The sequence below is a fragment of the Perca fluviatilis genome, chromosome 8 (assembly GCF_010015445.1).
Source record: "Perca fluviatilis chromosome 8, GENO_Pfluv_1.0, whole genome shotgun sequence".
Classification (NCBI taxonomy): Eukaryota; Metazoa; Chordata; class Actinopteri; order Perciformes; family Percidae; genus Perca; species Perca fluviatilis.
This window is the reverse complement of record NC_053119.1, coordinates 13,016,277-13,033,013: the sequence shown is the minus strand read 5'-3', so window position 1 is coordinate 13,033,013 and position 16,737 is coordinate 13,016,277. Positions and strand designations below refer to the sequence as shown.

Genomic DNA, 16,737 nt, shown 5'->3' with positions numbered 1-16,737 from the left:
TTTAAGACGGGGGTGTAAAAACTGACAAAACACCAGACAAAACATTTGAGCAACATTGGTTACAAAAAGTAGTTGCTCTGAAAAGGAAGGCCTGCTGTCCTTTAGTATTATTAAGCATCCCTATCAGGTAATGAAAGGACACAAATGAGGGTTACACCCTGTGGTTAAGCTTTCTCCATCACCACATCCAGGAATTCAAATGACCGGCGGATGATTGTGCGAGTCAGTCTTCAGAGCTCTGTGGCCAAAGCACCTGAAATCTACAACTAAAATGAAAGCAACATGAATATGTCATTTCCAAATGATGTGATTGTACTTGAGAAGTTTAAATGAATAAAAATTGATATTCATGATGCGTAAATGGCCACACCATTATCTGAATTTACTGTATGATACAGATACAGATAATTATCTATTAGATTGGCATAAAATGGAAATTTGTCTTTGGCACTGACATATAAGACAACACACACCATAAACAATAGTACATAGCAATTGTGCATCAGTCTTAATGTGACCATGTGTTGAACAGAATACCACAACAATGCATAATGCATAAAAATAAGTGATGGTGATGGTTGCAGAATGTACTAAAAGCAGGCATATGCTTGGGAAGGGGCTTTACCTCATCCTATTTTAGAATGGGGTTATCTTGTAATGATCAGAATTAGGTTGACCTCAAGTGAACCCCTATATCCACAATGGTTTTATGTATAAACTGGATGGGAAAAGGTTGAGATGTGGTCAGAATTCATCTCCTCACTTTACATATGATTTCCATTGCAGATGGCCCTGCATCATGCAAACTAGTACCATATTTTTTCCCAAACCACTCTCAGTGAGCATGGAAAGATTTACTTGTGCATGTGCAACACATGAAAAGGAGAAGAGAGGAGAGGCCTTCAGGTCAACAGTACAAAAGCCTTCTCTAAAAAATCAAACAATAAAACAGATTGTTTGAGTTTTTCAGAGGAGGATGTGTTATTTGTTTTTTCTCTCTGATTGGATAGGGCTGTGTATTATTGTCGACATGATGCAACCATGCCACAGAAGCCCCAAGCAACAAGAAATGTTTTGACTCTTTCAAGTGACGAAGCCTCATGAGTGTGAGATGAATGGTGTAATGATAAAGCAGCTTGTCAGCACTCTGATGCTCATTATGTCCCACAGAGTTTAAGGCCTCCAAGTGGGACCTATTAACATGTGTGTGTGTGTGTGTGTGTGTGTGTGTGTGTGTGTGTGTGTGTGTGTGTGTGTGTGTGTGTGTGTGTGTGTGATACAGGACTCTATACTGCTGCACAGATAGCTGCAAAACATTTGTTTTCTATCATTTATACATCGGTCTGCTCATTATGGAAGTTTCAAACATCACATCAAATTCAGTATTCAAACGGTCAATAATCAAATGATTATTATTCCAGCATCTAACTACAGTAAACTGACTGTAGTTAGATATATTAATTAAACCCTATCATACGACATATCAACAACAGAGCCATCTCCATGATAACTGAGCAGACTCCATCAGCTGATGAAAAGAGATTTCAGTTGAAAGTGTTAGAGAAGCCTTTAAGTGTACCTGAGTTAATAGAGTGTGAGTGACTTTGGTTTGCAAAGGTATGCCGGCTGGTTAGATCACTTCCAGTTTTGGTTAAGATTAGTTTCAGTTTTCAGACTAGTTTTTTAGTTTTTAACATCCAGTCAGTTGCAGGCAGTGTTTGTGTCTCTTTTATTATGAACTCTTTCACCCACTTTATATTTAACACAGATGAGGAACACTGCAGGTCTGTGAGACAGAAGAGACTGCATGGGGAGATGTTGGTGAGACAAGAGGAAGACATTAGTCCACCAGATGGCAGCAGAGTCATGAGGCAACCAATCTGTAGGTGACAGAAACATGAGAGCTGGTCACAAGTGGCTGAAGAAAAGGCTTTTAATTGGACCTTAAATTAAAAGAAGATGGCTTTCATTTGTGTTTACATGTCATAGAAAGATGGTTAGTGTTAACTGGCCGATTCACAGTGTTTTCAGACGATATTTATGAGTCCTTGAATTGGTGTCAGTGGAGATAAAAGTTGTCACCATTATTTAAACTTAGAATCTTTAAGGGGCACTCCACCAATTTTACACATGAAGTTCAGTTTCATCCTCACTACTCAGCTTGTAAAAACAGTTGTATTTTGTGTGTGTTTGTGTGTGTTTGTGTGTGTGTGTGTGTGTTGTGTGTGTTGTGTGTGTGTGTTTCAATTCAATTCAATTCAATTTTATTTATAGTATCAAATCATAACAGGAGTTATCTCAGGACACTTTACAGATAGAGTAGGTCTAGACCACACTATAATTTACAAAGACCCAACAATTCCAGTAATTAATGTTTGTGTGTGTGTGTGTGTGTGTGTGTGTGTGTGTGTGTGTGTGTGTGTGTGTGTGTGTGTGTGTGTGTGTGTGTGTGTGTGTGTGTGTGTGTGTGTGTGTGTGTGTGTGTGTGGTTTAAAAGAAGTGGCCATTTAGGAGGCAGGGTGTGTTGAATGAAATATGCTATCGAGTTGCATTATGGGAAATGTAAGGTCCAATGTTTTTGTAGCATGACCTACACTAGTAACTAAAAGGTAGGATATCTTGGGCTACACCATTATGTTTCTAATCTGTCTCTTTTGAGTACCTCAACTTTGTAATACTAAATTGCTGGAGTAGCCCTTTAACTCAGTTGATTAGTGTTTCTATTTTGGTTATCTCTGTTGTCATCAGTCATCTACATTATAGATGACAGGTTTAAGTTTTGTGCCCAAGCATAAGTACAATCTTTGTTAAGCAAAGGTTGTGAATTAAAAACATACACAAGGATACATCATAGTGTCATTTCACCATGATAAGTGGAACTTTGCTACCTGGTATATCTTATTTTATCTTATTTTATATGTTTAGTGTTTTGCCTTTCAGTTGGAAATAAGCCAACAGTCGGGCTGTAGAAAAGAGAAGCTGAGTGCTGCTGAACATTATCACCATTCATTTGACTATGACATTATTTTAGAAAAGTCTCTACTGTTAATCTACAGAGAAAATATATGTTGGGAGTTGTGTAGTCATATTTATCTATAGCCCCAGTTTGGGCCTCTATTAAGGTTAGAGTCATAGAGATAAGCATCCGTTTTACTATCAAATAAATACCTGGTGATCTTTAAAAAGCCCAGAAGTTTATTGAACAACACTTACCTCTGTTCTGAAGATATTTCCAGAATCTTCAAAGACTCTACTAACAACAAGGACTAAAAATATTCTGACCACTGTACGATAAAAAATATATTTTTTAACCTGTTTGCACCCACAAAACGTATTAATATATCTTTATTTAATTCAAATAAAGATGGTAGCCGGAAGTGACAGATGTCTGTGTTCAATTTGTGAAACGTAAAACAAAATGAAAACATTTTGTCATAAGTTATATTTGTCTGTATTAATGTTACTTTGTATTATTTTATATTTTCATACAACACCATTCAAAAGGACAAATGTTGGGTTGAAATACGTTTTTTAGGTTAGAAGAGTCTTTTAGGATTCTGGAGATGCTTTCAACAACCTTTTGGGTTTTTCAAAGATCACAGGTTTTTTCTTCTTTTGAAATACAAATGTGCAGCTCTGTTATTTGAATATGATGGTAATGCATTAGACACACAAACTCAAGGTAATTTATGTACAGGTATTATCAGTGTCAGTAGTTAACCATTAAAATGTCACGATTTGCTCCAGGCTCTAGAAGAGTTACAGTAAATGTCTGAGTCATCAACATTATCCTATTAGCATATGATGTAGTATAAAATTATATAAGGGAAGAAAAACGTGTGACTTTGAGGTTTTCTTTCTCTTTCTTTTACACATTTTCTGAATTCAACATCTTTGTTAACAACTGAATGCACCAGTTAATTTCAGAAAATGCGAGACTGTCTTGTCAGAAGTTAAATAGAGGGCTGCCATTGTGTGTGGACCCTCTCCATTCAAACAGCTGCTCGGGCTCCAACTAGATGACCTCATTTCCCTGCAGCCTTGGGGCTTTGCTTCATATAGTGAAAAGGAAAGAGCTTCATTGTTAGTTTAAAAAAAAAGTTTATTCCTCATGCACATAGAGTGGTGGATTACAACATTTGAATGATGTTGTTCGTCTTACTGTGAAGAAAAAAAAAGATTTATAAGTTTTTAATGGCGTGAGACTGTTGTGCTTACATGGACAGAAATCAGAGTAAATAAGAAGAAAATTAATGATGAGAGAGGTGAAAGGGAAGTGTGTGTGTGTGTGTGTGTGTGTGTGTGTGTGTGTGTGTGTGTGTGTGTGTGTGTGTGTGTGTGTGTGTGTGTGACTGTGTGTGTGTGTGTGTGTGTTTGTGTGTGTGCAAGAGGTGATGGCTTTTATCACTTACGGTGCTTTTACAATACATAATGTGGCCTGCAGCAGTGCCTCCTTTATGGTTTCTGTCTGTCCTCATTTTAACCCTGAACACTTTTGTTTCAGCCCATGAATGTTTATTGTCTGTGCTGGGTATTGAACGTATCAGCCTGCGTGTAACTCCACAGAAAAATTCCATCTCACACAATAAAACAAAGGATTTGATGACTTCTAACCAGCACATTCACAAATGCAGACACTCAGTCAGAGTCTGTGCGAGGAAGCCTTTGTATGACTGTACAACCCTTACAGATTATACATTCAATGTCGAGCTTTAAATAAACACAAGCCATCGCCCAAAGATAGTATCATGAAAACAGCTATCTACATATGTTTTGACATTTCACTTGGAATCGCAAGAACCATAAAATATGCCACCATACTTATGTGGTCCTATTATTTCACAAAAGTACAAATTGCTAAGAGTATCTCTTTCTGCTGTCAATGCTAACTAGGTTACAAAGAATGAGTTTGCTTATTGCTGAGAATTATATGAGAATATCAATACCACTCCTACGTCTGTACAGTTTTTATGTAGCTATGGCCAGCAGACTGAAAACAGAGGGAAAACCTAGCCTAGCTTTGTCCAAAGATAACAAAATCCACCAACTGTACCAGCGCCTCTAACGTTCACAAATGAACATGTTACGGTATATCTGAATGTGTGTATAAATCAGCAAGTAGTGTTTTTTGCAGGAGGTTATGTGCCACACTATGGCTGTGTACGAAACCTACTACATTTACTGTCTGCCACTGGGTGTCTGAATTCTGAGTGTGCAAATGCTATACAGTGCCCTCAAAAACTCCACAGTGAAATTACAAAAGTAGTGCCCATGGCGTTTTCACCACTTTCTGCTAGCAATCCCACAATGCAAATTGAAATTGCAAAATGCAGTTGCGCGACTCAACAGCAAAAAGATGATAATAAATACGTGTCCATAATCTCAATTTACTGCTCACTATGAGTAAACTTTTGAGTGTCCATTATATAGGGCGTAGTTAATGAGTGGGGAAGACAGTGGCCTCTAACTAGCTGCTTCCCCCTGTTTCCAGTCATTGTGCTATGATAAGCTAACTGTCTGTAGCTAAATATTTACCGTACAGATGTGAAAGTGATGGTAGTGGTATCAATCTTCTCATCTAACTCTCTGCAACAAAGCAAATAAGTGTATTTACCAAAATGTCAAACATTACATATTCTTATTACCAGAGTCTAATTCAATTCAGCCTAAAGTCTGTGTTTTCACATCATGAGGGTAAGTTATACTGCTAATAATAATAATAATATATATATTTTTAAATATTTAGAATTAGTACAATCAATAAGACATGCCAGTGTCTTGGAAATTGGAAGAAAGGAGCTTCGAGGAGAGAGGAAACCAAAGACACACATGTAGAGACACACAGTTGAAGCCTGATATTGATTTGAATTCACAACAAATGGTGAAACAGCAGCAGAAAGGCTAATGGCCATGGATGCACCGACACAGTTTTCTACGACATGTACAGTATATAAACATATTAAATCATAGTGATTACACAGAATATAAAATATGCCGATGTCTGACACAGTTTACATTACATCCAAGCAAATTAACTGACTCCAAAGACCAATGTTGATGTGAACATGGTGCCTTAAGTATGGACCAGGACCAGCAATGAAGCACCTCATATTTCTAATCATTGAGCCTCTTTGATGGCACGCTCTTCTTTTCATTTGCAATATTGTTTAGTGGAGAGGGACTATTATTCTTTGTGGTAATTCCATCAAAGTAAGGTCATCCACCAACTGGGACAGAATGCGTCACCGGTTTGGTTAAAATGTCAAAGCAACAGAGACTTAAAGGTTAAAGTCCTGCAGCAACAGAAACACAGTGTGATCCTTTCCTCCTCTTTTTAATAGTGCTTTACCATTTTATTTCATGCCAAAGCCACTCAAACTTCTCTCCACATCATCGCCTACAGCTTTTATAACGCCGGAGAATATGATGCGTTTGTGCAGAGAGGCTAGTGCTTTCCATGGTCCTGAAAACACACATCTATCTCTATCTCTGTCTGTCTCTTGTTTATTCAAATTTGCGACCCTAGCTTAAGAGATACAACAAAACTAATAGCCTCCATAACTCCCTCCCTGCTGTCAGTCTCTCTCATACACACACACACACACACACACACACACACACACACACACACAAACACACACACACACACACACACACACACACACACACACACTGGTTCTTGTCAGAGGAGGAGCGACATCAAAATCGGGTTACTTTCTGCTTCTCTCTCTGCTCCAGTGTGTCGACAGAGGTGAGAGTAACATGGACCAAACTAAAACAGCTCATCCATGTCATTCCCAGCAGATAAGGTAAGATTACATTTATCTGTGGATTTATACCAAACTATCGGCACTTACTTACTTAGAAAATCCCGCTAACTTTGGAACAGCTTCTTGGATCAGATTTCAATATATGTAAGCTGAGGCACCGGTAAAGTCAAGTATATTTCAGCACCTTTAAAGTCAGAAAATCTTTTTTCCTGTTACATGCTGTAAAGTAGAAAAATCTTGATTTAAACAGTGCTAAGTCCAATGAAGATATCTTGTGAGTCGTATACAAATATTGCAAAATTATGCACTATAGAAATATAAAGCAATATTTTTGGACCATAAAAATATTGATGAAAATGTCACTTTAAACTCAGAGACAAAAGGAAAAATCCAGGAATATAATGTGATACGTTATACAGTATATTGATTGAAATTCTACCCTCTACATGCAGCTTTAGTTACATGGAGCTTCTACTTATTGTAGAGTAGAACTATAAGTATTATTGTAGAGTAGAACTTTTGTCGTTCCCCTAAAGCTGTTTAAGAATGTTTATTTTAATTTCTGTCCTGAGCTGAAAGGTTTCAATCAGCCACCAGCATTAGATCCCGACTCTGGATTCCCCGGTCTCCCTGCTCCTGAGGAATCCCCCTGGTTACAATATGTTTGTGTTTTAGAGGGAGATTAGATTTCAAACATGCAGCTCCCCCCTGAAAACTGTAGGCAAGATGAAATCATGTTTTTTTTTAATTTTTGCTAATTAACTATTTTACTCCTGTCCCCGGAGATGAACTCCCAGAATCGCTTCTCTTTAAAAAAAACAGCTTTTGTGTGTTATTTCCTTTGTACCTTATCATTTCAGATTTATTTTGAAGTCCTTTCCAACGTGGTCACTCTGTTATTTCTGCTCTTAGTTTTTCTCTCCTCTTTTTTTGCTTTCTGGCTCCTCTGCAGTGGTTCATTGAATATTCAGTGGTTTTCTCATCTCTCCGTTACACTGCTGTGTGAGGCCAAAGCTCAGGTTGATGTGAAATTTCCCACTTTTTAGAATCAGGACACACTTCTCTGAAATCACAACAAACGTATGTGGCAAACCTGCTTCCAGTAACTAGTGCAATGACATCAGGAACCTTTGCTTTAAAATACTGAAAAACTATTTCAAAACTGTCAAATGTTGCAAATTTACAATTTACAAATAAAACAGTGTGTGACCTCAAACAATGCCTGAAACTAAGTGTATGTGTTGTATTTATCTAGGTCATTTTGATCTCATATGCATACATATTGTGTATTTACATGCTTTGCAGTTGCTGGTTAAGTTGAAATGTATCTGTACAAACTGTCCAAAATGATGTTACAGTTATAGAAACATGTTTGTCCTAAAAAAAATATAGTAAACTATAAAATAGATTTATGAGATAGAAATCTTTTTTGCAATGAAACATTTCAATATTACACCACTTTGATCCCTGTACTCGTTAAATCCTCCTTTTGATGAAACTGTGTACTCTGTGTAGCGTCAGCTCTTGCCTCTGCAAACAAGCCCCTTGTTTCATCATCTCATCTGCCGGTAACTACTGGCTCTGAAGCTGACTGTTTTATCGTTCATTATATCAAAGAGTTTTTAAAGCCAAGCTCACCCTGCCAGATGAGTACTACTATATCCTAGAAACATATTACCGGTACAGCTGTTGCAGGCAGCATCTGCTGGATCTAATTACTATGTTTCTGTGCCTGTCAGAGAAATACTGTTTGCCTCTCTGACTCTCTGCAGTAGCCCTGGATTACAATTAAGGACCTCCAGCAATATAGGTCATATTAGTGTGAATGAAGGGAAGAAGTGAGGACAGGCTTGTGAACAGGCAGTGATCTCCCACTCTGTTATTAACCAATTCACATGGAAACATCTTCTTCACTCAAGCTTATTAGACAGCTTGTTAATATGTGTGTGTGTGTTGTGTGTGTGTGTGTGTGTGTGTGTGTGTGTGTGTGTGTGTGTGTGTGTGTGTGTGTGTGTGTGTGTGTGTGTGTGTGTGTGTGTGTGTGTGTGTGTGTGTGCAAATTCACTTGGCAAACTAGTAAGGCAAGGCAAATGTAATTGTATAGCACTTTTCAACAACAAGGCAATTCAAATTTTTCATAAGACAAGAAGCATTTAGACAAGATAAAAAAACACAAGGCAACATAAGACAATATAAAAAGACACACATAAATAAGATTCAAAAGGATTAAACAAAATAAATTAGAAGAAAAAATAGAATAAAACAGATTAACAGTAGAATAAAGTGTGACTCTCGGCTGGTAAAGAAAACCTCCTTAAAGGTTTTGTAGTTTAGAACAAGTAGAAAAAAGTAGTGAATTTTAGCTCATAACTGTCCACCTGCAACTTTACTGTTTTGGTTCACTCTCATTATGTTATAATGATAATTCTAAAAACCCACTATAGACAACCTGCTCAGCATTAAACACAAACCGAAACAGATACTACTAAGTGAACATAGTGGAGTGTTTAGCAGCTTAAAAAGCCAAATAGTTCCTTCAGGAGGTTTCAGACCAAAAAAGAGAGTGAATATTATATTAATATAAAACTGTTGGAGATTATGAATATAGCTGCAAAACCATTTATAAGGGATTCCAGCAAATCCATAGTGTACTAGTTTTTGGAGTAAGATATCATGATTAACTGTGTCAAAAGCTGTGGCATATTCATTTTTATTTAATGCAGCATGACTTTTGTCAACCAGTTGAAGCACAGCCATTTCTGTAGAATGTTTTTTTCCTAAATCCATACTGATGTTCATACAGGATGTTCCACTTCTTTTTTTATGATACATGTTTTTATTATTTTTATATTTTTGAACACACAACATACAGAACAAACAAATACAATCAAACAGGAACCAAAAGTCTCCACATTTAAATACAGGAACTACTTTAGCAATTTTCAATACATTTGGTATTAGTCCAGATTTATTGAAAATGTACGTCAGTGGTTTCACAATTGAAGAACTACATTTAGTATTCAAAGTTGACCTGACCTCATTGTGACCAGCTGCTGAATCTTTCATATTGACAATGACGTCCATAATTTCCTTCTCAGTGGTAGTTTCAAAGCTCTGGAGAGAGGGATAACAACCATTTAGAAACTCAGATGGAGACCCACTAATGGGAGTCATTCTCTCCAAAAGAACTGAACCAATATTGATAAAGTACTTGTTAAAAGCACAAGCGATGTAGGAGGAGTCTGTGAAAACCCTGTTTTCACCAACCAACTGAGATGGAAGACTTGCTGAAGCCTTTTTACTATTGAGAAGCTGATTGATGATCCCCCATGTAGTTTTGATGTTATTTGGAGCCTCATTGAACTTGGTGGAGTAATATTTTTTCTTTGCTATTCTAATTAAGTGGTTACATTTATTTCTATACTTTTTATAATTGGCAATATTCAAAGGAGATGGATTTCTGATAAACTTTTTGTACAACCTGTGTTTTGTAAGAGCAGACTTGTTTTTTTGAAAGTACTAGCTTTTTTGTACATACACATAGGAACAAAGGGAAAACACCTATTAAATATTGAGTTAAAAGAAGCCATAAATGAGCGATATGCTAGTCCAGCGTCATCATGCATATATACATCATTCCATGAAAAGTCACCGATCAGCTCCCCAAATCAGTCAATGCCTTTGATTGAACACTCTAAACCTTAAGGATTTCTCCATTTCCAGACGTTTGAGTTATTTTGTTGAAGTAAAATTAAATATTGGAAGATGGTCAGATATATCAGTGAGAATAATCAGCATCTGAGCTGAACGAGCTAGCAAAAAACAACACTCTTCTTCTATTTTAATTAGTAAAATGAATCCACATATCATGGCATTGTTTTGCATTTTACTCCAGTAGCCCTGGATTACAATTAAGGAGCTCCAGCAATATAGGTCATATTAGTGTGAATGAAGGGAAGAAGTGAGGACAGGCTTGTGAACAGGCAGTGATCTCCCACTCTGTTATTAACCAATTCACATGGAAACATATTCACTCAAGCTTATTAGACAGCTTGTTAATATATATGTGTGTGTGTGTGTGTGTGTGTGTGTGTGTGTGTGTGTGTGTGTGTGTGTGTGTGTGTGTGTGTGTGTGTGCAAATTCACTTGGCAAACTAGTAAGGCAAGGCAAATGTAATTGTATAGCACTTTCCAACAACAAGGCAATTCACATTGCTTCTTCTCTTCTTCTATTTTAATTAGTAAAATGAATCCACATATCATGGAATTGTTTTGCATTTTACTCTGCCGATTGGCGACCCAATACAAATTTTGGGTCCTGACCCTAACTTTGAGAAAGATTGCCCTAGACACGCACCATACGTCAGCCATTACTGCTATGTCTTACTGCGACCCTAAAATGTAACAGTTTACGTTGTGGGGACCTCCGTTTTGTCCTAAAATGAAAGGTCAATCCCTTTAATGTCCCCATATGACCAGATTGTTGTCCACACACACACACACACACACACACACACACACACACACACACACACACACACACACACACACACACACACACACACACACACACACACACACACACACACACACACACACCTGTTCTTTCTCATCTGCGACAGAAAAGGCCCAGAATGGGTCTTTGATGAGTAAGTGATAGAGTTAGAGATGCTGTAATGAAGTTTCATCTGGCTGTAAGAGCAGGAAGGAAACATCTCTCAGGTACAGTACGATGTTATCATGTGGCCTAATGGAGTCACTTACAGGGTTTTAGTAGAATGCAACAACCTTCATGGTCTCAACTAAGTGTCTTTACATTGATTTTCTGATCAGAATACATCAGTTAATCACATTGCTATGCTGTGTACTGTATATTCCAGGTCTATTCCTGATGTTTCTTGATTTTCAACAGAATAGTAGCCATAATGATACTTTTCCTTAATTGTGGTGTTTTGCTGTCTGTTTGCTTTCCTGGGGCCATTCTGAATACACAACCCATTATAAATACAAAAAAGAAGGTATCTCTATATGCACGTTGTTTAGTAGATGCTTTTATCCAAAGCACCAAGAGTGCCTGGATTTTTTGAGTGGGTGGCACCAGTGGTAATCTGTGTACACTCACTGAAACAGTCTTTCATAACTCACAGACTGACTAACTAACAGGTAGTTCCAGTGCCAAAGAATAATCCCCCCCACCACCTTTTTTTCACTCAGAAAGCAGAAATTGTTGCTGCAGATAACTTAAAGGCTCAGAGATTCGACCCTATCTTGACATTAAAACCTTGGCTTCTATTAAGATTAATTGGACATCTGTCTCAAAGAACATGTAAGCACATCCTCAGGACCTTTTATTACCCCTTCATGGAGAGCATCATCACCTTTTCTTTCATATCCTGATTTCACTCAGCCTCAAGAACAGAAACCGACTGCAGAGTGTTGTCAAAGTCTGCTCCAGGATTATCGGACTCCCTGTCCGACCCCTTTTCACCCTTTGTGAGCAGCAGACCATTAGAACAGCAGGCAGAATCCTGCAGGACCCATTTCATGCTCTGTTCCCTGCACTTGAGTGGCTCCCCTCTGGACGCCGGCTTCGCTGCCCAGGATGCAGAACCCAGGGTTCTCAGGGCTGTGCATCTCCTCAACTCCAAACCATCCCTGGCCCGTTCCCCCCACACTGGAACTACCCCCCCACCTCCTGACCTCTGCTCTCACATTCATGAACAGTGACAGACTGCTTCCAACCTTCTCTCTCCCTCCTCCCTTACTCTCTCTTTGTTTCTTCTTTCTTAACACTCACACTGTCGGTGTGACAGACAATCATTTTTAATATAAAACTGGACATGTGTTGCTGTTGCTGCTGCTTTTTCTCTTATTGCACTTTTGGACTTTAATGGCATTGTGTGTTTTTATTATATTTTATTATATTATATTTCTACTTGTCAGAACTACCCCTCGTGCTATTAAATTTCCCCCAGGGGATAAATAAAGTTATTTGAATTGAATTGAACTTAAGATGCGGGGGAAGAGAGTGGATCAGCAAAGAAATCAGTATAAAAATACCTCAAACCAAGTTTCAGAATCAAAAATGTCTTTGCATAAGTAGCACCTGGTACCATTTAGGTCCAATCCCATCTACAAGTTGATTATACAATAACAGCTGATTTACAGATAGAAAATAACAGTGACTGCACAGATTCCAACCCTCCTTTTGTGTTATTCCTGATATGAGTATGTTGGACACTGCTGTATACTTTAAACACAGCTGCTGCAGCCTTTATTTGCTCACCTGTCCATCCTTCACACCTGGGCCAAGCCGTGAGCTCAAAAACACTCAAACACCTGCAAAATGTTTACACGTTGTTAGTTACGCATGATTTTGCATCTGTAGCTGTGCAGATAGATAAAAGCACCATCACAAAATAACAAAATAAATTCAAAAAGGATGATTACTTCATAATTTTCATGTTTACCAGGTTTTGTACAGATGCTATTCGAGCCTGAAACATCTGTGAGAAGGATATCCAAAACCAGACAGTATGGACACTCTGAATTTCTCCCACACTACCAACATCAGCAGCGATGATAACACCGGCCTCTTCTCTGGAAGCCCTTACTCGACTGTGGAGATTGTACTCATCATCCTGGTGGCTGGATCTCTGAGTCTGATCACCATCATTGGAAACATCCTGGTCATGCTCTCTATAAAGGTTTGGGTTTTCTTGTTTTGATCATTTATGATTAAAGTTTCAAACATCGATCTTCAGACACCATGAAAAGCATGCCCAGACTTAAAGATAAGAATACAGCATGTGCAACTGTGTGCAGAGGTGGTAACGTAATATAAATGAGAACACACAAATCACATTGCACAAAAAAAGATTAGCATCTGACAGCCTGCCCCATGTTGTTTCTCTAAAGGTAAACAGGAATCTGCAGACTGTCAACAACTACTTCCTGTTCAGCCTGGCCTGTGCTGACCTCATTATTGGCGTCTGCTCCATGAACCTCTACACTGTCTATATTGTAATTGGCTACTGGCCCTTGGGAGCAGTGGTGTGTGACCTGTGGTTGGCTGTTGATTATGTTGTCAGCAACGCCTCAGTCATGAACCTGCTCATCATTAGTTTTGACCGTTACTTCTGTGTCACCAAACCGCTCAGCTACCCAGCGCGCCGCAGCACCAAGATGGCGGGTCTGATGATTGCCGCTGCCTGGGTCTTGTCCTTCATCCTGTGGGCTCCAGCTATTTTGTTCTGGCAGTTCATTGTGGGTGGGAGAACCGTGCCGCCAGGTGAGTGCTACATCCAGTTCTTCTCAAACCCTGCGGTGACGTTTGGGACAGCCATAGCAGCTTTTTACCTACCAGTAGCCATCATGATCTACCTCTACTGGCGCATCTCCAAGGCCAGCCGCAGCCGCATGAGGAGGGACAGCAGGAAGACCTCAGGTACCAGTCTGGGAGAGGGCCCCTCTCACAGCCAGGAGGATGGATGTGAGAGCCAGAACAACTGCATTACAACAAGAGATACTCAGGTGGAGCCTGGAGATGAGAAGGAAAAGTTGCAGCAGCAGAACGGAAGCAGACCATGTCAGGAAGAAAGAACTGACCAGGTGGACTCCAAGGCAGATAGCAACCAGGCTTCAACGTCTAAGGACACTGCAGCCCCTGCGTTATTACAGAAAGGCTTAAATGGTGGGAAACAGACAAGTCAAACACAGCCACCTTCTCCGCAGAATTCAGCAGCTGACAGACAAAGTATGGCCACAAGGACACTGTTCAAGGTAAATTTGATTACTGAGTAAAAGATTGTGCATTATGATTCAGATGACTAAAAAACACAAATTATCAATCACGAATCAGATCTGATCAGATTTACAGCTATCAGACCTAAGGGATGGTAATGTCGGTCGGTCCACTAATTTGATTGCCGTAAGGTTTTTTACAGACATTAATTTTCCCCTGAGGTTCACATTTGTGTTTTTTAGTGAAATATCTTGACAACTATTGGATGGATTGCAATAAAGTTTGGTTCAGACATTCATGTTCCCCTCAGGATGGATTGTAATAACTTCGGTGATCCCTTAAATTTCAATATAGTGCCATTATCAGATCAAAACATTTAATTTGTCTAATACTTTAGTTTATTTATAAAATCTGCAAGACTAACAACATTCCCATCATACTGCTATTTAGCAAATGTTAGCATGCTACCACACTAAATTAAGATGGTGTCCATTATACCTGCTAAAGTTTAGCATGCTAACATTGTCATTGTTAGCATGTTAGCATGCTGATGTTCGCATTAAGTTTAAAGCACCGTTGTGCATAAGTGCAAGCATGGCTGTAGAGTCTTAATACAAATATATCAACAAAAACAGTTGTTTGGTTGTACGGCTCTATATTTTACTACTCTACTTTAACCAAAACCAAGCTAAAAGAAAGCAAATATTGGACGTGTTGACCAGAAAAAAACTCAAGCACTCAAAAACTCTAAATGAAAGCTAATGTTGCTCCATGTCTGCTGGATGTGTAAATAATTGACTGCTTGCCCTGTAGCCTTAACAACTTTATAAGGTGCTAATGTGTCAAAGTGTGTTTAGGCTACAGCTTGTTCCACTACCCACAACATGCCTTAAAACTAAATTTCTAATTTTCCAGGTGACGAAACAGAGTGCTGTAGCAAAATGGAAAAGGAAGGGCATTTCTTCCAGGGAGAAAAAGGTGACGCGCACCATCATGGCCATCTTGGTTGCTTTTGTTGCCACATGGACACCGTACAACGTGATGGTCCTGATCAATACCTTCTGTTCCATCTGCATCCCAAACTCCCTCTGGACCATCGGCTACTGGCTCTGCTACATCAACAGCACAATCAACCCAGCCTGCTACGCCCTCTGCAACACCACCTTCAAAAACACCTTCAAGCACCTGCTGCTGTGCCAATACAAGAATATACGTACAGCACGATGAATGTTAAAAAAAATGCTGACGCATGTTTGTTATAATGTGATAAATCTTGTAAACTGAGATGACAAATATTGGAGTGAACATATTGTTAAAATAAAGACTGTGTGTGTGTGTATGTGTGTGTGCGTGTGTGTGTGTGTGTTTAGTGTCCAGTTAGATTTGTCATATTAAGATAATGACATCCGTAATCCATGTTGTTGTGAAATAAGCCGAAATGTGATAATTGTCCGTATTTAACCCTCTTTCATGTATTATTACATGTTTTCTATAAATACAAGGGATAATGACAGAAAATGTAGTTTAGAGTCAGTTTACTTTGTCAAAACTTCAAAAAAACTGGTTTCACCAACGCATTAGGATTTAGCTCGGCATCCTATCTTTTGCCCGATTCCTGCTGAGCTTCTGCTTGACGGGAAGAATTACACACTGCACCACAAAAAAGTGCAGTACACTGGAGGAAACAGGGGAAACCCTAAGACGCAATGCCTTTTTGTACCTGTAACCATCTTCCGCAGCAAAGTGTGTCATCTCTACAGGAGATTATTGGAAACTATAGCTTCATTCTACCTAGTTAGAAGAAGGAGCAAGCATAGTATACAAATGTCATTTATTTGTTGCTAGTAGCTACTTACCCAAGCTATGCTATGTTTGTCCTTTTCTGACTGACTCACTTCTTTTTTCTTATATAACTCCCTCCTAAACAAGAATAAAGAGGCTTCACAGCAAAGTGAGCAAAGATTACGTTTTCTTTAACACTAAGAACCTGACCACAACACATAGGCCTAATTCAAAGTATAAAGGGTCTACTAGTGAACAATTCACCGGCCACTTACCAGGACATTTTTTAGAGCCCTCCTAATATATCACCAGAGTCTGAAATTCCTGCACTGAATAGAAACAGGGAACAGAGAAGGATTTTGAGAGAGAGAGAGAGAGAGTGAGAGGACTGGATACTATTAACTCCCCCTCCCATTGTTCCTCCCTCTGGACTGAGTGTTG

General features: G+C 38.8%; 1 protein-coding gene across 1 annotated transcript; it reads left to right on the top strand.

Moving 5' to 3' along the window:
• The first annotated feature begins 6,645 nt into the window (after positions 1-6,645).
• LOC120564327 (muscarinic acetylcholine receptor M2-like) lies at positions 6,646-16,449 on the top strand. The gene is made up of 4 exons (XM_039809178.1): positions 6,646-6,809; positions 13,244-13,477; positions 13,689-14,552; positions 15,430-16,449. Exons 2-4 carry the CDS (start codon positions 13,307-13,309, stop codon positions 15,739-15,741), a joined length of 1,347 nt encoding a protein of 448 aa, XP_039665112.1. The 5' UTR covers positions 6,646-6,809; positions 13,244-13,306; the 3' UTR covers positions 15,742-16,449.
• The last annotated feature ends 288 nt before the right edge of the window (positions 16,450-16,737 follow it).